This window comes from Poecilia mexicana, unplaced genomic scaffold (assembly GCF_051168715.1).
Source record: "Poecilia mexicana isolate PSO_F unplaced genomic scaffold, ASM5116871v1 scaffold_17, whole genome shotgun sequence".
Classification (NCBI taxonomy): Eukaryota; Metazoa; Chordata; class Actinopteri; order Cyprinodontiformes; family Poeciliidae; genus Poecilia; species Poecilia mexicana.
The window spans coordinates 19,721,496-19,742,850 of NW_028263386.1; the positions used below are offsets into that span (position 1 = coordinate 19,721,496).

The 21,355-nt window shown below is 38.7% G+C and overlaps 2 protein-coding genes across 2 annotated transcripts; one reads left to right on the top strand and one right to left on the bottom strand.

Moving 5' to 3' along the window:
* Window positions 1-5,210: 5,210 nt before the first annotated feature.
* LOC106920193 (E3 ubiquitin-protein ligase MARCHF2-like) lies at window positions 5,211-12,244 on the top strand. Its single transcript, XM_014991058.2, has 5 exons — window positions 5,211-5,506; window positions 7,507-7,814; window positions 7,942-8,137; window positions 8,448-8,657; window positions 10,845-12,244. The coding sequence occupies exons 2-5, from the start codon at window positions 7,630-7,632 to the stop codon at window positions 10,998-11,000; spliced, it is 747 nt and encodes a 248-aa protein (XP_014846544.1). The 5' UTR covers window positions 5,211-5,506; window positions 7,507-7,629; the 3' UTR covers window positions 11,001-12,244.
* Window positions 12,245-13,876: 1,632 nt separating this feature from the next.
* Window positions 13,877-20,795, bottom strand: LOC106920194 (ras-related protein Rab-11B-like). The gene is made up of 5 exons (XM_014991059.2): window positions 20,590-20,795; window positions 18,172-18,367; window positions 16,506-16,699; window positions 16,334-16,414; window positions 13,877-14,589 (listed from the first exon to the last, which is right to left on the bottom strand). Exons 1-5 carry the CDS (start codon window positions 20,627-20,629, stop codon window positions 14,444-14,446), a joined length of 657 nt encoding a protein of 218 aa, XP_014846545.1. The 5' UTR covers window positions 20,630-20,795; the 3' UTR covers window positions 13,877-14,443.
* Window positions 20,796-21,355: the final 560 nt, after the last annotated feature.

Below are 21,355 nucleotides of genomic sequence, written 5' to 3' on the forward strand. Positions count from 1 at the left end.
AACACAAACATGAAATGTCTCTGTCAATACAGGGAAAGAGTATTTAACACAAAAGGTGCAAAGTACATTTGTCTGGAGAGGGAGATTCCTTATTTATGAACTGCATTGAAAATGTATAAACTAGTCCAAAAAGAACCTTAGAGCAAAATTATTTTTACTCTAATAATGTAAATACACATTAGTCATTTTTATCTGAACTTAACATGTGTAGTTAATTTACCAGTCATATTATGTTGAACCTCATGTCATCAGTAAAACATGGAAGATGTTATAATGTGGGGGAAAGTATTCACACCCACCCACATGCTCTGAATTTCAGAATTCAAATCTGGAATTCTGAACCAAAAAAGTACATCAAGATAATTACTGCTCACATTGTGTCAAAGAAAACTTTAGGAAGTAAATGCGATTGGTACAATATGCTAAATAACAACTCTAAAAGTTGCTTGATCTTTCGTGGACGTTGAATTTAGCTCAAAGTTTATTGAGTTTCGTCACAGAAGAATTGTATATATTTTTGGCATGTTTTGGGAAAACCAACATTTAAAACTTAACTCTCTTATCACTGTTTGTTAGAATGAGCTGTTTGAAAAGGGATGAAATAATTCATTACTGAAACATCAAGTGAACTTTTTAAGTCAGAGATGTGTAATTTTTCCACATGATTGTATGTCAAGTTGAAATCATGTGCATGGCTTCACTTTTCCTATTTGTTCTATCAAGACCAATAATTTAATATGGTCCATTAGCAAAGTCCCGTGACAGAACAGTCAGAAGAGTGAAATCACAGGGGTCGGTGCTTCTCTCATCAGTGAATGATGTTTGACTGCAGTGAATGGAATGGCCCCAAAATCAACATTTTAAAAGAATAATATAATAATAAATATCTTTCCTAAAAATATATTTCAGTCACAGATGTCAAAACTAGGGAAGTGCAAACAACATGTGCGTGAACAGCTATAAAGTATTTTATAAATTATACACTTTTTAAATCTTAAAAAAGACTAGACTTTTTGTTTGTTTGCTTTACCTTTTTTTGTACTGAGGGAATAGTTCAGTCTTTAAAATCAATACAGTCAGTGTGCGGTCAAAGTTAAAAACACTATAAGCACTCTGATGGACACATAAAGGACTAATGCTATCAATTCAAATTCAATAAAATATACATTTTGTGTATATAGTTGAGACCTTTGACAAATTTATGTAAAAAATAAGTAGGCAAATGAGCAACTTTGAAATGTTCAATATGGGCTTTCTGAAACAACCAACGACACAAACAGCTGCCTTTAACAGTCCCTAATAAGTCAATAAACGGGCCTAACAAAGAAAAGGTGAAGTACTTAAATAAATATAAATGTGACTCTAGCTTTTTCTCATGAGATTGATAGCACAAGTAAGTATAAGGACAAGAGCCCATCAGATAATGAGAGAAACTTGATTAGTCCCTCACGAGAATGAAGCTTAAAAGATCACGAGATGGAGGTGAAGTACCTGAATTAAGCTGTTATTGAAAGCCAAACGCTGTGAATAAGTTATGCAATCTGTCTCTCTTTAACTTTTACTCACTGTACCTTTTTCTCTTTATACCAAATGTACATTCTTGATTTGTTCTGCTTTTTTCTTTTTATTTTTCTTAGGCTTTGGAACTTTGATAAACGTTGAACAATGGCCATCCTTTGCAGGAGTTACAAAATTATTTCAAGAGTGCATCAACGTCACACAGATCAGGTCATGGAAGAACACTGTATTTTGTATTTTCTCAGTTTCTGTCTGATGCAATTTTTGGGAGAAAAGAGACAAAAAGGAATGTGTAAGGAGAAGATCTAAGGTCTTCTCTGATTCTTTGAAAGTTACCGATATAATTCTTTGTGAGATTTACAAAGAGCTCAACAAGAACCCCGAGCAAAATACATATTATCAGACATTTCCTTTAATGAGTTGCATGTGTATATTATTATTATTAACAGCAGTATTTCTACAAGTTCAAATCCTGGCGAACCAATACAATATCCTGACTGTGCTGTGTTAATGATTTGCCAGTGCATTTCTCTGGTGGTCCCAGTTAAAGTTCACTAACACATGTCCCATGGTATCCCACGCATGTGGAGATGCAGCATCTCATGATTTGTGTTGGACTTTGACTCAATAGATAGGTGAACTCTAACTAATAAGAGGCATGCCAGGAGGGACTGTCGCAATTTCCCATAATACCTGTTCATTTGTGTGTGTGTGTGTGTGTGTGTGTGTGTGTGTGTGTGTGTGTGTGTGTGTGTGTGTGTGTGTGTGTGTGTGTGTGTGTGTGTGTGTGTGTGTGTGCGTGTGCAGAGGTTAAACTTACTTTAAACAAACTCATTTATTATCTGTGTTTGGGATCAAAGGAACCAAAAGTGACAGAAATAGAAATGGTGACATGGTAAAAATAGACACTATTATACAACAAGGTATTTTTCTAAGACAGATGGTCAAGAATCATTTACCTAAAATGAACTGAATATATCTCAGTACCCATAAGGTGTATTTGCATTATTCTTGTACAGGGTTTTCCAGGGGCTTCTAGAAGTCTTAAAATTAAATGATCTCAATTTTATGAATTTTATGTCGTTACAAATATTGTATGTATTTATATTTTTATTTTGTACTATGATTATTTCCTGCTTACAGTTAAAACAACTCGACTTTTAATATTACAGTAAGAAAAAATAATAAAAGAAACAGTATGAAAAGTATGTTTAATACCTAAAGGATGTTATCTCCAAAAGATACTTTTAATCTGACTATTGAGCCGAATCGGAAAGCATATTTTAATTTATTAAATATGGAAATATAGAATAGAAAAGCACCACTTTAATGAATGCCACTGTTGATTCACGTAGCCTGACTAATTGCTTCCCCCTAGTGGTTTTGCAGTGGGAAAAAAAACGCTCTTAATAAATTAAGCGCTTCTCACGGAACCCATCCAGTGACAGAGAAAAAATAAAATAAAACTAAAATCCTGATATATTAATGGATAATGCTTAACGTTATCCTTGATGTTTAAGATTATTGCCAATGTTTATCAGATGTCAAATTTCATCTCCAGAAAAGTTTCCTTTTGCGTTAAACATTGGAGATAAAGTAAAACATTCCAGGTACAGTAAACATAGCAACAATGACAATTTCACCTTAAACATCAAGGACAACATTGAGCATTGGAGATAAAACAAAAAAATTGGGGACAAAGTTAAACATCCTGGACAACTTTAAACATTGGAGATAACATTGGGGATGTTTAATGTTGTCTCTTTTTCTGTCATCTCAAAGGAATCTTCATGTCGAATCTTCACATTCAAAGACAAACTCCCAGGATTTTCTAGTTTTATTCATTTTTATTTTAACAGATTGTGAGAACATCCCTGTAAAGAAATCAAAATGGTCACATAATTCCCAGGAATGGAACGGAACCAGAATGGAAGGAGGGATGGAGGGAACCAGGATGGATGGATAGAGAGAACGAGGTTGGATGGATGGATGGATGGATGGATGGATGGATGGATGGATGGATGGATGGATGGATGGATGGATGGATGGATGGATGGATGGATGGATGGATGGATGGATGGATGGATGGATGGATGGATGGAGAAAGGGAACCAGGATGGATGGATTGATGGAACCAGGATGGATGGATGGATGGATGGAACCAGGTTGGATGGATGGAGAAAGGGAACCAAGATGGATGGATGGATGGATGGATGGATGGATGGATGGATGGATGGATGGATGGATGGATGGATGGATGGATGGATGGATGGATGGATGGATGGATGGAACCAGGATGGATGGATGGAACCAGGATGGATGGATGGATGGATGGATGGATGGATGGATGGAACCAGGATGGATGGATGGAACCAGGATGGATGGATGGATGGATGGATGGATGGATGGATGGATGGATGGATGGATGGAACCAGGATGGATGGATGGAACCAGGATGGATGGATGGATGGATGGATGGATGGATGGATGGATGGATGGATGGAACCAGGTTGGATGGAGATCATCTGGGTCAGAAAGCAGCTTCTTATCAGGACGGTAGTTAAATCCTCATTTGCTTCTCTCAGATCTGAAGTTAATCAGCTATCCGTGTTTTTTTATCCTTTCAAACTGCCTCAAACTGGTTCCTGCACCGCACAGAGCTCTCCGGACCTCTCCCCAATGCATCAAACAGGAGATTTTGATTATAAAAATTGTCACACATTTCATATAATATCTTTAAACTCTCATAAAACAGACATAAGCAGTTTCCATACCAAAGCATCTATTACACTCAATATTTTCTTATTAGTTTTCTACTTCTTTGGATATAATGCACTAATACATTTTTCAAATGACATACTGTTAAGTCTATGATCTATGTAAAAAAAACAAAACTACTGATTAATCTAATATTAATCAAATTGTGCTCATTATATCTAAGAAAAATGTTCTACTGATTAAGTTATATATACTGATTAAAACATGAGTCTAAATTTAACCTAAATTGAGGCCTACTCAAAATCATTATCAATCCAATATTTCAACATGCGTTAAAATCAAACATCATTAAAAGCTAGCATAATTAAACAAATATTTTCAACACTTCTCATTTAATTTGATCAGATCAAGAATCCAGAGAAACCCCTACAAGTTTATAAAATACAGACTACTTATTAAACAAGGGGGACCAATAAGTTCTATACTTTTACCTTTTGGTCTTTCTTTTGGTTTGTTGTTTTGTTTGCATTTCCTTATAATTCATGTAAAGTGCCTCGAGCCTTGTTGGTGAAAATGTGTAAATAAAATTGCCTTACCTAGTAACTAAGTCGTGGCCGCGAGTAACAACTCTGACATTTCGTGGCCACAATTTTTCTTTTTCTTTCTTTTCTCTGATATCACCAAACGGGCTCCCTACTTCTACATTGTTGACGTTAATAGATTTTTTTAGTTGCCTACATTATTGATAATTTCAAAGAAGAATAAAACAGGTATGTTTTACTCTTCGTTTATTGATACAATTTATGAAAGTAGCAATTTAAATAAATAAAAATAATATATAAAAAAAGCGGGATGATGCAACATTCTTATTGAACTTTGTTCGTTCATTTTTTGAGTTCCTTTGATACCCTGATTTGATAGACTGATTTACTGTATTCATCATTCCGACATCACAAATGACTGTGAAGGCAGCACGGGGTCACATGACCAGTGCACAGCTGAGGGATGCCGAGGCTTACCCGTTGCTAGCCAGCTAGCCCCGTTTTCTGGGTCTAGCTATTCTGGCAGAATCCGGTGGATTTTATTCTACATTTTCTAATCAAATCCAATCAAGTGGCCCGAACTGCCTGTCATGGGGAGGGTACACTGCATATGGTCGTCGTCTGTATCCTCTCGTAATGGCAGCTTTTGCTCAGGCTTCATAGTCATAAATCGTAGCTAGGGTTGTCCAGTTAGCTCAAGGCCAAGCGAAGAAAAGGCAGGCCGTCGGGTGAGTACACTTACAGTAAAGTCATATTTTCCACCTTAGTAGCATAATTGTTTTGTCAGCCACATAACATATTTGCTCTATTGTAAACAACTACCAAAACAAGGCATCAGGTTTTATCGTTTTTAAATACTTATATTCTTATCGGTTATTACACACCAATGCTACTGTCAGTTGAGCATAATTAACGATGGGTGTGTTATTTATTACGGCCAACCGCTTAATAGAAACTCAAAATGTAGATACTAATCGCTCTGATTTTTTTTTCTCGCCTTTTAGTGTGATAAAGCTTAATTATTTTTTCTCTCTTAGTATGTCGGATTGAACTGAAGTAAAACCTTGCAGTCCTGGTTAGTATGTCATGAATTGTAGTCAAATGTTTACTTGTTCAATTCCTACAGCATTTTAAAAATGTAATTTTAACAACTAGGAGGTTATTGTAGATAAATTACAGGTTTACATGTTGTTTTTGACACGGCCACCCAGACCTCAGGAACTCGGTTGAAAAACAAACACTCCCACTACACTGTCAAACATTCCTTATGTGGGTGAAGGCATTAATAGATCTTAAAGCCAGATAGCCCACATTCACTCTCCTTCTGATTCTTGGACAGTTTTTGGGTGTTTTTTTGTGCGGGGGGGGGATTGGTTTTAATTTTATTCTAGCTTCTTTTTTTTTTAACTCACATTGAAACTTCTTTTTTAAATACGCAAGGATTTCTATGATTTTTTTTTCTCATTGATAACCTTAAAGACTTTGCCCTAACAGTAAAAAGAAAAAAATAAACAGGAATGCATGTTGGAGCCAATTTCCTGTTTGCTCAAACTGCATTAGATGTTAATTTTAAAAAATGCATGAGCAGTGGCTTTTTTGGATTTAACTAATACTGGTATTAGTTTGAAAGAAAATATTTCAATACAGTTTTTTTTTCCAAGGAACACACAAAATGAAGATATCCACAGGCTTATGGATTTCAGTTTTTTTTTAATTATAATATATATATTTTTTATCAGTAGCGGTTTTTCTTATTCTTTCCACAAGGTTTCCCCCCCAGAAAACTTGTTAAGCTCTGCAGTTGGGCACTCAGAAGTCATTCATCTAGCGGCCCATCATGTTTTTGTGTTAAAAAAATGTTTAAACTTGAAAGTAAATTTGAAAATATCACTTGATAATTATGTGTTATTGGAAGATTCAAAGATTAATATCTGAACACCAACTATAAAGTTTTTTTTTTTGTTTGTTTTAAAAAGCAAACATTTAAAAAAGACTCAAATAAATAAGCAATGCTAAGCCTGGTGGGGACACAAGTAAAGCCTGGTGGCCCGCCAGGCTTAGAATAGACTGGGGGAAACTCTGATTTTCAGACCTTTGATTATTAATTGATTCGTGTTTGTCTGTGGTCAGTGTGTAGCTATTTAAAGAGAAATCCTAGTGGATAAAGTTGTGCTTTATCCACTAGGATAAAGCACAACTTTTTGCTCTTTAACTGTCAGTTTCTGAGAGCTGTATAAATAAATTTTTAATTATTAAGAAAAAAAAGCAGGTGCACATGAAAATAAATAAAATATTTTGAATCAAAATTGAATGACTGAGAGACAAACTATTTTTTTAGTGAAGTGCCTGGAGATAACGTGTTCTGAATTGGTGCTATATAGATAAACTGAACTGAATTGAAATCTTCTAGGGGTATGAGTAAGTTTGAGATGAACTGCTTCTGAAATTTAGATTCTGTGTAGATTAGAGAGAAATCAAATTAAATTCAAACTTAATCACCTAATTCCTGTTTTCTACTTTTTTCAATATTGAAATTGTAAAATAATACCATCCTTGTAAAAATAATGTTTCCAATTCAAAACCTAAAACCGATGACACTGTAACTGAGAAGTGTGAGTAAAGAAGTGACTAAAAGGCACAAGAGTCTGTCTTTTTTTTTTTTTTTTTTTTACATAATCATGTGACATCTGCTTTTATGTTGCTAATATCCTGGGACTTTTCCCTGTAGGTGGATCAGAGAAGTTTGGGGGATCGAATCTTTCAAATCAAATCCAGTTCAGGATCAGTTCTTCAGTTGAAGCCAGCGCCGGCCTCTGCCAGTATTTTCGTCACTTTCGACCCCAGATGAGCCATGTCTTCGTCAGGGTGCTGCCAGCTCCCCGGATCCCTCTGCGATTATTCTGAGAACACTGAGCCCGATGCCTCTAAGCATTCAGAGGAGTCCGATTCTACTACACAGGCCCAGTACGTTGCCAAGGTTACAGCTAAAGATGGCCGCCCACTCTCCACTGTTGTCAAAGCTGTGAGCTTGCAGAGGTGAGTATAAAACTAGCATGTGGCTCCAGAGTGTATGCTGTAAATAAGTGGCTCACATTATTATGTTTTTTTTATTTATTTATTTATTTTCCCTTCCCCTCCGATTCGGTCGCGTGTCGGCGCTCAGCGATGTGGGGATGTGTCGGATCTGCCATGAGGGCGCCGGAGGGGAGACACTGCTCTCACCCTGCGACTGCACTGGTACTCTGGGAAAAGTGCACAAGAGCTGCCTGGAAAAGTGGCTGTCGTCCTCCAACACCAGCTACTGTGAACTTTGTCACACAGAGTTCACCATTGAACGGAGACCACAACCACTGACACAGGTAGGAGGGGCTGAACTAACTGCGGCGATGGATGTGTTTGGTATCTTGTTTTGTATGTTTACTAGAAGTTGAGTCTCATTTGGTATTTAGCATTGCAGTACTTTGCCGTCTTCACGGTGAGAGCAGATATTTTCTAAAACGACCGGTTCACATCACACAGATGTATTCGGCAAGGGCGTAGGTTTGGTCTAAGTTTTGGTGGGGACCATGGTATTCGGCAAAGCTCTTCCTTTAGATTTCTATTTTCTAAACTGATACCACCGCTAAGTTTGAATTGCACCAGTAAGCTCTTCATTTTGCTGTCCTTCAGTGGCTGAAGGACCCCGGCCCTCGGAGCGAGAAGCGCACACTGCTGTGTGACATGGCCTGTTTCCTTCTCATCACGCCCCTGGCGGCTATTTCCGGGTGGTTGTGTCTCAGGGGGGCCCAGGACCATCTGCAGCTGAAAAGCAGATTGGAGGCTGTTGGACTTATTGCCCTAACCATCGCCCTCTTCACCATCTACATCCTCTGGACACTGGTAACTACGGCTTTCGCTCGCCACTGTAATTTATATTCTCAGGTGAACCGTCTATCATTATCAACTCATAGCCGTTTTCTTACTCTGTGGTGTTTAAGACAAAATGAGAAATCTTCAGGAAATTTGCTCTTGATTTTAGCTCATATTTTATTAGCTTAGTTTTTTTTTTAAATCAAAACAAGTCTCTTATAAATGAGATCTTGTGATCCTGTATGAATAAAGGTCAAATGAATATATATATTAAAAAAAATACTGTTGCAAAAGTGGCTGGGGAGAGGGAAGTCTGGGCCTCCCTTTTTCAAATCTGAATAGATTCTTGAAGCTGGATCTTTTTTTTTTTTTTTTTTTTTTAAAGTCCTAGGATTTCCGCACCATCTCCCCCCAACAAAGTATCAGCTAAGGACGGTAGAGCCAGACCCAGGGGAGTCAGGGATAAAACATAAAACTTATTTCAGTCAAAACCACCTTCGTGTCGTTTGTGTGTTCAGTACGAACGTCTTTAAATGCTTATCAGAAAATTACTGGGGGAGTGAAACAGGTGGGACAATAAGGACATCAGGACTTCTATTTAAAAAATATTATTAAAAATAATATTTTTAATAATATCTGAAGCTGCTGCCCCCCTTACCCCCCGGATGAATGAAGGGATGGATGGATGGATGGAGGGATGGATGGATGGATGGAGTTCCAAATTAAGTCGTCTGAATGACAATGTAAAACAAATTTCTAGATTTTGTCAACAGTACTTTGTAAAATGTTTAAAAACTTTTTTTTTTCATGTTATAGCAACAAGCTTAATTGTATGTTATTAAAAAGAAAATGATTAATTTCATTGATATGTTCTTTTTTCAAAAGTAAATTTAAAAAGTGATGTATGCATTTGTATTTAACTCCCGTGTGGCTGTACTTTCTGCAGCCACTTTGTGTTGCAATTAAGTCTTTTGGCGTCTGTCTCTAAGCAGGTTGCAGTACAAATTGAAATTTTTCACAATCTTCTTTGCAAAATGGCTCAAGCTCAGTCAGATTGGTTGGAAAACATCTCTACTTACACAGACCTTTAATTGTGTTTAGTTCTGAACTTTTACTAGGCCGTTTCTTTACCTTAATAGAAACCTTTCCATGGTAACGCGGTGGATGTTTAACTCCGTTTAGACGTTTTCCTCTGAGATAGCTTTTTATTTAGCTCCATTCATCTTCCCATCCATACTGACCAGTTTTCATGTCTTTGCTGAACAAAACCTTCCCCTCAGAATGATGCTGCCACCATCATGTCTGAGATCGGGGACGTTGTGTTCACTGTGTCACAGTGTTAGTTTTCTGCCACACGTAATGTTTTAAATACGGGCAAGGTTATTTGATTTTGCTCTCATCTGACCAGATAATTTTCTTCCATGTGTTGGTTGTGTTACATATACGGCTTTTCGCAAAAGCTTTTAAAAATAACTTCTTCTTGTGGTATACCAACAGTGATTTTCTGCTTGCCACTCCTCCAAAAAGGGCCAGAGTTGTGTATTACATGACTAATAGTTATTTTGTAAATATATTTTCCAATTAGAGCTGTGGATTTCTGCAGTTTTTCTAAATTTATAAAGTGTTAAATTACACACGAATGAACTGAATTTACTAATTAATTGATTTCTTTAGGCAGCTGCTTTGTGTTGGAGTAAAGGGCTCTAAATGTATATGGATACAGGGCTGTAGATTTTTATTTAGAAATAAAATCCATTCACTTCCCAATTAGTGCTTTATGTTGATATTTTACATAAAATCCCAACGGGTTACGTTGAAGTTTGTCCTCCAGAAAAGATTGTTCTCCAGTTTTTTTGAAGTGGGGAACTCATAAAACATGATGAGCGAAGAATAGCAGGACTTCATGTGCAGCTTCTTATCATTCAGAGCTTCCGAGAATCTACATGCCTGAACAGAAACGCATAGCTTGCTGAGATCAGAAGCCAAATTTCTCCTTCACATCTACTGAACCGGGTGTATAAAAAGCCACCGAGAGAAACTTTGGAAAGCGCACTTATGAATTCACTTTTAAAAATTAGCCTTCGTCTTTCTTTCTCTGCGTTGCATTCATCACGCTGTGTCTCGGACATCTTTTGTCAGGTTTGTTGACACGTCTTTTAATCTCCTTTCACTGTCTGTTGTGGGCCAACCCCCTCTTCTTTGTCGCCCGACCTCTAGGTGTCGTTTCGGTATCACTGTCAGTTGTACTCGGAGTGGAGGAGGACCAATCAGAAAGTTCGCCTGCTCATGCCCGACATGAAGGGGGCGCACACCACCCAGCGTTCGGTGCCGACCAAGTCGACCAAGAAAATGACTGACGAGACCATCGTATGAGTGCCGGGGCGGCGGCGAGGGAAATAATGCAAATCAAGCTCACACAAGCACTCTAAAAACAAGATTAATCATAGTAATACTGAACTTTTGCACTTCATATGGACGATCCTGAAGGGAAAGGGATGCTTTCTCCTCATGATTCTTTGTTAAAGCACTTGATTAAAAAAAACAACAAACAAAAACAAAACTACGTTATTGGCTGCCCACAAAAAGTGGATTTGGGAGGAACTCATTTCAGAGGGGTGTTAGATTATTAAAAACTGTGTATTCACCAGAGCTGGGGACGTGAACGAACTGACACTCGGAGAATGAACTAACCAGCCTGACTTTTTATGTCAGTGGCAGAAACTTATAAAATACTAAGACACAAGCTAATGTAGCAGGATATAACTGATTCAGCATGCTACTACAGTATAATAAGAGACATATTCACTACCTATAATTCCCCTATTATGCCCCCTGCACAATGTATTTAGCTGGTTTTAAACCGTGGACGAACAGTAGTTCTGCAAATGGATAGGAACCTAAGAAGATTGACAAAGTCTAGCTGTGAATACTCCTTTTTTTTGTTTGTTTGTTTGTTTGTTTGACAAGTAGAGGGCGACTGTTGCCTCTATCACTGTCCCTGTCTATAATCTGAAGCTTTTAAGTTTCCAGGTACAGCTTTTACATTGCTTTCTCTAGAGGGAACGTTAAATCATGTTCCTCTTTGGTCAGTAAAGGGAGACGCGTTGCATCAGTCACACATGTCAAAGGGGGGGGGGGGTGTGTGGGGTGTGGGAGGGGGTGTTTTGCTGGGAATCGTAGTTCATAAAATGACACTAACTCGCTCTGAAAAAGTATTGAAGGCATGAAAAGTGTTTACATTCTAATTGGATGATGTCTCTTCTGTTGTCATAAAAGTGCATTAGGAAATGGCCTCACTCCATGTGTAAATGCATCACTCATGAGCTGAGCTGGATAGAAATGGTCTGTGGTAAAATGTCTTAAAAACCACAAGAAATTAAATTAAAAAAAATAAAAATACAACAGCGACCGTGTTCAGATTGGTGAGATGGAAGGCACTGGGGAAACGATAGACATGCGATTTGAGAGCAGTCTGGGCCTCAGCAAAATGCAAAAGAGAAATGTGCTTTGAGATGTCAATCGATGTATACTAAAAGTTTTTGTGTTACTGTAGTCTTCCTGCTTCATCCCCCTGGAAAGTTGGGTTATTGTGCAATAAAACATGAGGGACTCCTGGACATCGTGTGAACTGGGATTTGCTTACTTGTTTGCGTGAATTATTATTTTTTTTTATTGCAGCAGCACTAAAAAAAAAAAAAAAAAGCAATTTTGAAAATGTGAAGTCTAAGCACATTTATTCAGTGGGGGGAATCTCGTATTAGGGAATAATAGTGACATAATTTTTAGCAACCTAAAATTTTCTTTCTTTTAATTTTTTTTGTAGAACTGAAGCAGGGTGTCTGCATTATTAAAAATATCTTAAATTTATGCATCTGAAATCAAGGCCTTAAGATGTCTCGAATTCATAAAAGAAAAATAAATGCGTTAATCACAGGTCTCAAATTTTGCTGTGGCAGGTTTACGTAATCTTGTTTATTCTGTGTATTTTTTTTTTTTTTGTATGGAACTTGTCTGTTATTGTTCCAGTCACAGTGTTCTGTGACTTAAGGTGTTTGAAGCTACCGCTAACCAGCTGCTAATATACCTTTGCTAGCCCTTTTACTTCCTACCATCCCGAGCATAAACATTCAGTTGGCCAGACTTTCAATGGGACTTTAACTGGGACGATATTGAAGCACAAATTAAATTAAGATTGAGCTTTTCAGATGAGCCTGGTGTAAAATGGAACAAACATGAGAAAACTGTGTGGTGGAGGATCTGTGGTGTTTGTTAAATTGCTTGCCATTATAAACTCTTTAAAATACTTTTGAGATTTTATTGAGCAGTGAAGAGACAAAGGCCAGGGACGGGGAGTCGAACTCAGGACAACCGCGTCGAAGAGTCTCTGCACATGGTGTGCACGCTCTACCAACCTAGCCACCCAGTACCATGGTTAATTTTTTTTAAAAAAATCTCCCAGACTTAACCAGTAATCTGAAAATGTACTTATCATTTCAATGTATCATAACACAAAACACGAATCTCTAAAGAAATGCTTCACCAGACGCAACGTATGTAATGTGTGCCCCATTGAATATATATGCACATAAATTAAAGTTTGGGCTCGTTAAGTGTGCAATTATACAACTGCAGTGGAAGATTGCTTGGAGGCGTTTTACACTTCACCAGGGGAGCCAGCAACTTGGTCTGTGTTGATGCCTTGTAATCAGGCAGTGTGGGAGTTTGAGAAGGGAATTTTTCATTTCTCTTCCTTGTATGATATTTCTGTGTAATGTTACTATACACAGCTGCTGTTCAGAACATAAAGCAAATATCTCAGTAAAGGTTAAAAACAAAAGTCTATGGATGATCTCTGTTCAATTCAGATACTCTCTGCTACTCAAACATAACTGGTGTGTGGGTGAAAGTGAGCTTTTCATTTACTGGGCAACAGTAAACTTTAGGCGGTATCCTGGATATTTTTATTCCTTTTTAACAAGTTATTTTGTATTGGTCTTGCATAGAAGCAACGAGTTGTTCGGCTGTTTCTTCATTATGCTTCTCAGACTGTTAAAAAAAAAAAAAAAAACTGCATGAAGCTTGAGGGAAAAGTAAACACAAAAATACTTTCCAAATTCAATTAGAGTCGTGAGGTTGAATACTTAAATGAGGACGTTCCTCCCACATTTTTTAATCATCGGCTGTCTAGTCTGTAACCTACGTCTGTACTGCTTTTATTTTGTTTTGTTTTTAAAAAGGACACTGCAAAGTAATATTGTAAAATTTATTTCCATGGCATTAATATAATGTATGTGAGCAGACAAGCTATCAAAACAAACCGAACAAAATATATTTTACACAAAAACAAAGTAAGCGTCAGCAGCGTCACAACCACTTTTGGAGATGATGACTGAGGGAGGAAAAGGCCCAAAGACAGGACTGCTGATCCCGGTGAAACTGGCAGCATTTCAAACCCAGGCCTTCAGTTTGTGCCAGCAACAGTCTACCAGAGAGATGTCTAGGCATACAGGGTCTTGGACAAGGCTATACTGCTACGCTAACATGTTAACTAGCTGGCGGGGGGGAGAGTGTACCTTCAGTCCTGTTTTTGTGCCACAATGTTTTGACCATACCTGGGTCAGATTACTACTTGAAATCAAACTCTTCCTTCTATCTGGGACTGATCGGTTGTGGCTTAATGGAGCTGACTTCACTGATTCAAAAGGTGCAGGCTCTGACTTGTCGTGCCCCAGCATATTCGAAAGCGCATCGACACTAGTGGATTTCAGTTAATAATCGGACCGGGTGAGGCAGGACGGGGTGTTTTCCAGCGGGGGTTACAGGTTCTGACAGCACTGCAGCTTGCTCCCCCTCTGGCCGTCCGTGGTCGGAGGGACGCTGATGTCCACCACGTTGTTTCCTGGGGACTCGTCGTGGGCAGATCGCTCAGCAATCTGTTTCTGTGATACAATCCGGTATATTTCTGTTTTCACAAAGATAAAAAAAAACAGGTGATGTTTCAGAAAAGAGTAATCATATACTCTGTTCACACTTGTACCTCTTGGACACCTAAGATAATACAAAGCTAATCTGGAAAGGGAAACTAGATCAGAAAGAGGAAGTCACATATGCAAAGTTTAAAAGTCAGCTTCCTGCAGCAAATGAAACGGTGAAATCATACAGTGATAAACATTTGGACCAGAAGGTTTGAGTTATATCAGTAACATCTGAGTACGCTGGGTGCTGGCGAACAGGATTCCCAGTGCTTCAGGAGCCAGACTTTAGGTGTCACCTTAATATACAGTGGCATGAAAAAGTATATCCCCCCTTTCAGATGTCTTTTGTTTTTGTCGTACGCATGGGATCATCAAACAAACGGTAATATCAGAGCTTAGTATGTACAAAAAAAGCTGCTTTCCAACAATGATTTAATTCACGAGGAGAACAAAATCTAACTAAAGTGTCCCTCCCATGTGGAAAGTGTAATTGCCTCCTTAACGTCAACGTTGAGTTGATGTTTTTAAAAATCTTTTACTTAACTTTTTGTTTCGTTTAGGTCTGATTTAAGTGACTTCTTGATTGTACAGATCAGGTAGTAATCAGACTAAAACAGCTGGCTTTTCCCAATGAACTCATTTTCTAAACAAGAAACCCTTATTCTGATTCTGTGCAGGCTGGTTTGGTTCCATTTTATTTACCTTCGTAAGTAAAACTGCATGTTGCTTATCCTTGTCTGATATTAACATTTCCCACATGATCTTATATGTGACAAAAAAATAAAAACAAGAAATTGACTGAAGCGCTTTTTCCACATCTCTGAATGCAATTAATGGTTATTATTTTAATAAACACAAGTGGGGAGGGTTGTCAACAAGGTAATACAATTACATCTTACACCATGTAGCGCAAACATATTTTTACTTGAGATTTACCGCCGCTTTTTCATAATAAAATCACACATTTCAATGTATTTTACTGGGATTTAATGGACCAATACAAAGTAGGGGATAATTGTGAAGTGGAAAAAAATAATGCGTAGTTTTCAACCCTTTTTCTGCAAATAAAAATGTGTAAAGTTTGGTATGTAGATACGAGCAGCTGTTTTTACTCAAACACCCTTAAATAAAATATAATCACCAAGTGTTCAATTTAATCCCATTTTGAACATAAATGTAGTGGTTCTGTAAATGTGTCAGAGGCTAAATCATGATTGCTAACATACTAAAAATAAGATTATCCACTCCCCACACATTTTCCCATTACTAATATCCTACTGTGTGTCACAATTGAGTTTAAATATATGCATGAATCACAGGGGCATATTTATAGAAGTCAGTGACACGAGAAAATAACTTTTGTTGGCAGCCATGTTAAAATTGATGAAAACAATAACCAGAATTAAGTCAGAAAACATTAAGCTTCTATATGAAAATGTTCTTTAAAAAGTTTTTTAACATACAGGAGTATTGTTCTAACCCAACAGGAAAATATTAACCCATCTTGATACAACCTCTTTTTTTTTTTACCAGATCAGAGTTCACTTATCTCTTCAGATTCCAATTTGATTTATTGAAACAGTGGTTACTGCAGTAATTTGTGCAAATACGTCTATAGAGGAATACTGACTGACTGCAGAGCTGATGCGTTAATAAATATGAATCTAGTAAAATGCATTTGTATTGCTCCCTTTCTTCTCTTTACCCTGTTATCGTCTGATTATAACGTACCTGTAAGAATATTCTTGAAGGCTTCCTCGACGTTTGTTGAGTCCAAGGCTGAGGTTTCTATGAATGACAGATTGTTCTTCTCTGTGGGTTCACACACAAACACATGAAGTTTTACTACTCGACCCATCCAGTGATACCAACTGTTCCCCAGTAACAGAGACAGCTCAGTTACCTGCAAAGGCTCGCGCCTCGTCCGTGGGCACAGCCCTGAGGTGGCGCAGGTCGCTTTTGTTGCCGACCAGCATGATGACGATGTTGTTGTCGGCGTGGTCTCTCAGCTCCTTCAGCCAGCGCTCCACATTCTCGTAGGTCAGGTGTTTAGCTATGTCGTACACTAGCAGCGCCCCCACGGCTCCTCTGTAGTACCTGTGACACCGTCAATGGGAAGAGCAACTTAAATCGACGGACTCAAAGCTTCGGTTATTGGATGCGTTTCTTTTTTTTTCTTCCATTTAAACTCATTGCTTTCCAAACTTTCACGGTAAGTTTAGTATTCCACTTTCTCCATTTGTAGAATGCACCGAAGTCTGGAAGCAAAGTTAAAGTCGGCTGGAGATTGGCATCAACTCGCTTCTCCTAGAATAACCTGGCTTAGATAGTAAATTGATGGATAGCACACTCATTGTTATAATTGAACATAAGAGAAAATCATTAAAAAAGTCTTGTTCTAACCAAATATTACAGGAGAATGAAATGTAAACGAAAAAAAGCATATAAATCAATCCAATAATCTATCTTTACCATAAACTAAGTCAGAATATAAAAGTGAAGGGTACCTCAAATGTAAACAGTAGTACTGTCATAACCAATCCATCCTCTGTGGTCACAGGCCTGAGGTGGCGCAGGTCACTCATTATATCCGTCGCTTATAAAAAAATGTTGGTAAATTCTGTCTGATCCTTCTTGCCATGTGGCTTTGTTTCGTTCAGATTTGAGGACTTTCATTTTTGCAGTCATACAGTCATTTTGCTGACTGTATGACTGCAAATTGTCCCGGGCTATTGTCTGTATAATAAGCCTACATCTATTGTTGGTGTTACATGTTACGCTCTTACAGTATGCTGCATGTTGTTACACCAAAGCAGTACTATTTACCAAGACATCATGTTGATTCCTCAGGTGATAAACATAAAGCATTCTGCCATGTTGTTTGGAATATGACTGTACCAACTTTGCGATTGCTTTTTTTAATTATTATTATCTAAACCGTCCCCATTAACTCCAGCTCTTTGCTTAGGCTTTTTGCTGCATCCAACACATTATCTTTGATAAATTACATTTCCATTTGTCTTCCCATCCACGTACAGGCCACTTTGAATGCTGACCAGCATCATGATATTAAGGATGGTGTTGTTGGGTAAGAATACTTTTCAAAGCGTATGTAAGGTCAGCAGTTTTCAGGGTGAAATTGCTGAAATGCCTCTGCTTGCAGGTCATTTATCTACTGCAGAATCACTGACTTCCTATTGTTTGATTTGTAGCGCTTTCCAGGTTGATGTACGCCAACAACAGCTTCTCTAAATTCATTGTTGCTTTTGTTCCTCCTTGGTATTGTGCTAACAGAAATTAAACGCTGCCAACTGGGCCTGCAAACTGACAAAATTTCTCATTTTGCAGAAGTACACATGCTGGCCAGTGATCAGTTACTTGCTGCAACTAGACGCCGTTTTTAAAGCCTGTCTGGTTGTTTGTGTGGGTCAGCTAACATTCCAGTTAGTTGAATCATTCTGATCTCAGAGTTGTACGCCGTTTGTGACTGCCATGGTGCAATATTTCCCCCACACTGCAGGTGTTGCAAGACTTGAAGATTTGCAATCACAGCACAAACACAGACTTACGCCGAAGTGATGGCTCTGTAGCGTTCCTGTCCTGCTGTATCCCAGATCTGAGCCTTTATCGTCTTGCCGTCCACCTGGATGCTGCGCGTGGCAAACTCCACCCCGATGGTGCTCTTGCTCTCAAGGTTGAACTCGTTCCGTGTAAATCTGGACAGCAGGTTGCTCTTCCCAACACCTGAGTCTCCAATTAACACGACTGTGGAGGAAAAGAAGAGCGCGCGAGTCAATGTTGCGATGTTAAATCAAAGAAGACTTTGAACGTTCCTGTCAACACTGAAGTGGGTCATACTGATCTCTGTAGGCACTTTTATGAATGGGAACTTCAAATAGGAAGACAAAACACCGGATAAAGAGATTTCTTCACTTTTGAATGCAGGATTTGATCTGGTTTGATTTTCCTTTAGCAGGCATTATTTATTTGTACAGTCTAAGACTCTACAAGTATGATCTAAAGTGATAAGCGTAAGTAAACATAGCCCGTGACATTCCCCATGGTGTCTTGCAAAAACTATTCTTCACAACCCATTAACTTTTTTGAATGTTGCATCCAAAGACTTCAGAGTATTTTGGAAGGATTTGGGGGACAGATCAAAACAAAGTAGCATTGATCATTTCCCTTTTGTTGAAAAACTGTTAAGGGAAATGAAATACATTTTTGAGCCTCCTATCAATCTAATACCCCTAAATAAAATCCTGGGACTATATTTCACTCTTGAAGTTACCTACTTAGTTAGTACAATCGACCTGTTTTTCTATTATGAGGTTTTCTAAGGATCATTAATGAACAAATCAATATCATGACACCCAAGAAAAGCAGCAGGCAGCTCAGGGACAAAACTGTTGAGAAGCTCAGAGAAATAACATCTCAGTGTTTGCACATTCCACCAATGAAAATGGAAAGAGCACGGCACAACTACAAACCTACCAAGACATGACCAACATCAGCCTGAACGGAACCCATCGTCAACAAATAGTCTTAAGTAGACAAGCAGCCGAAAGACCCGTAGCAACTCTGGATGAGCTGCAGAGATCCACAACTCAGGTGGAAGAATACTGCTTGTAATTTCGCACAAGCCATGTAGGGGACAGGCATAAAATGTGGAAGAGGATGTTCTGGTTCGATGGGTCTGAAACTGAACTCTGTGTTCTCCAACAAAAACAAACACTTCACCACGAGTTGTAGCTTCTAGCTGGATGCTCTTTGTCAGGACAGAGAAGACAGTCATAAAGACTGAAGTTGACTGAAATGACTCCAATTGAATCTGACTTGAGGTGTGTGCAAAGCTGGTAAAGACATGAAAGACTTGCAGTAGTGATCACAGCAATATGATTTTTAAATGTCTATCATTCAAATCCCAATAAAACACATTCAAGTTTCTAGGCATAAGGTGATTCCCCGTGAATATCCTGGAAACGAGTGATTTTAAATGATCAACAGTCTCTGTTGTTCACCCATTGTCCCATGCTGCTGCAGTCTAATGAGTGTGACTGATTGAGCAGATGGTTCTCATACAGCAGCAGCAGAGGTGGAGCCTTTTTGTTTTCCCCTACTTCCTCAACAAAAGGAAACGTAGCCCAACTTTGTTCTCCCCGTCGGGTTCGGCCGGTCCGGGGCTGCAGGAAGCTGATAACACGCTTCATCAAACCCTGAATCGACAGCTTCAGGCCGCCTTGCCCTTCCTGTTTCGGACGGGTTATAAGGCTCGGGCAGGGAGAGAAAACACAAGGAGGGAAGAGAGGGAGGGGGAGAGACTCCTCGCCTCCGGCAGATGCTCTATTCATCCCACAGAGGATACTTTGTTACATCTAAATGGTCTTTCTGGCTTATACAAGCCCGGGATGTTAATGTGCCACAGGAGCTGATATCAGGATCAAAGAGTCCATTCTGGACCCAGAAACGAGGTGGGACCTGGGTCTGGTGCCGCTTCAGGCTCGGTGACACCCTTTCAGGCCTAATGACGGTCAGAATAACAGAAATGAAAATAGAAGGAAGTTTTGCGCCGATGCATCTGCAGTGAGTCTTCCTCATGTTGGGAATGAGTGTGCTATTGATCAGCAAAAGGTAAAGGCCAGCAGGCCTGAATACATCTGAACGGGAGAAGTAAAGAGAAAGCATCCAGTGTTGCTAAACAATACATCTAACCTCATCTATGAGACGATGAAAGTTTATTTTAAAAAGCTTTAGTACGGATCTGGCTGCGGATTAATTACCCAATAAATATAGCTGCAGGCTCTGTAATGTCACAGCATTGTGTTGTAATAACAGCAACCGATTATCATCAGCGCAGCTCAGCGACAATAAGGAGAAAAATCACAATCGTCCGTAAAACGCCGCTTTGTCTGGTGCGTAAGGAGCCAATCTATGCATCTTCTCTACCCTTTATTTAAAATAATAATAATAATAATATTTCTTTTTACCTTTGAACAAAAAATCGTATTCGTCGTCTCGGTTCCCCATTCTAGACGAGGCCGCTCCAGCGCTTGTCTCCGGAAGAGGATGAGTGGACGCTGTGGGTGTGGATGGTCGCTATATGCCAGAAAAATAAGGTAAAGATCTGTGCTCAGACTCTGCGCCAGTGTCGGCTGTCAAGGCGAGAGCTGGTCGCAGAAAAGGGGAGAGAGCTCCCAACTCTGCAGAGGGAGGGAGGGGAGGAGTCCCTGCAGTTCAAATTCCTTCCTAAGGGAGGCGCTCCTCACCGGCATGCCACCAGATACCTGTCACTCATCTGGTTCACCCTCTGTCAAAATATGTCATTTATTCATGCCAGAGACAAAATAAAGTCATTCATGAAAGGACTTTATTATTTTATGAAATGATCATTTCATAATCTGATGTATGCACAGAGTGAACTTATAATAAAAATAGCAAACCATTCAGACTGCATTTAAATTTCGGAATATATGCAAAACAATTAGGTGAACAGTCTCCTAATAAAGACTAAATAAAATGTCGGACATTTATTTATCATTATGGGGGAAATGTATGTAATCTCTGATAGCCTTTCAAATTGAATTTGGATTTCAGACATTAATGTCTTCAATCTGAAACCTCAGTGACTGCTGTACTTGGTGCAGATATTTTGCAGTCAGTCAAAAGATTTTTGACCATATGCTTCTACAGAAATTGACTCAGTCACTCAGCCTGCATTGTTTAACACTGTGGTGTATTTTCTCTCCTCCATTT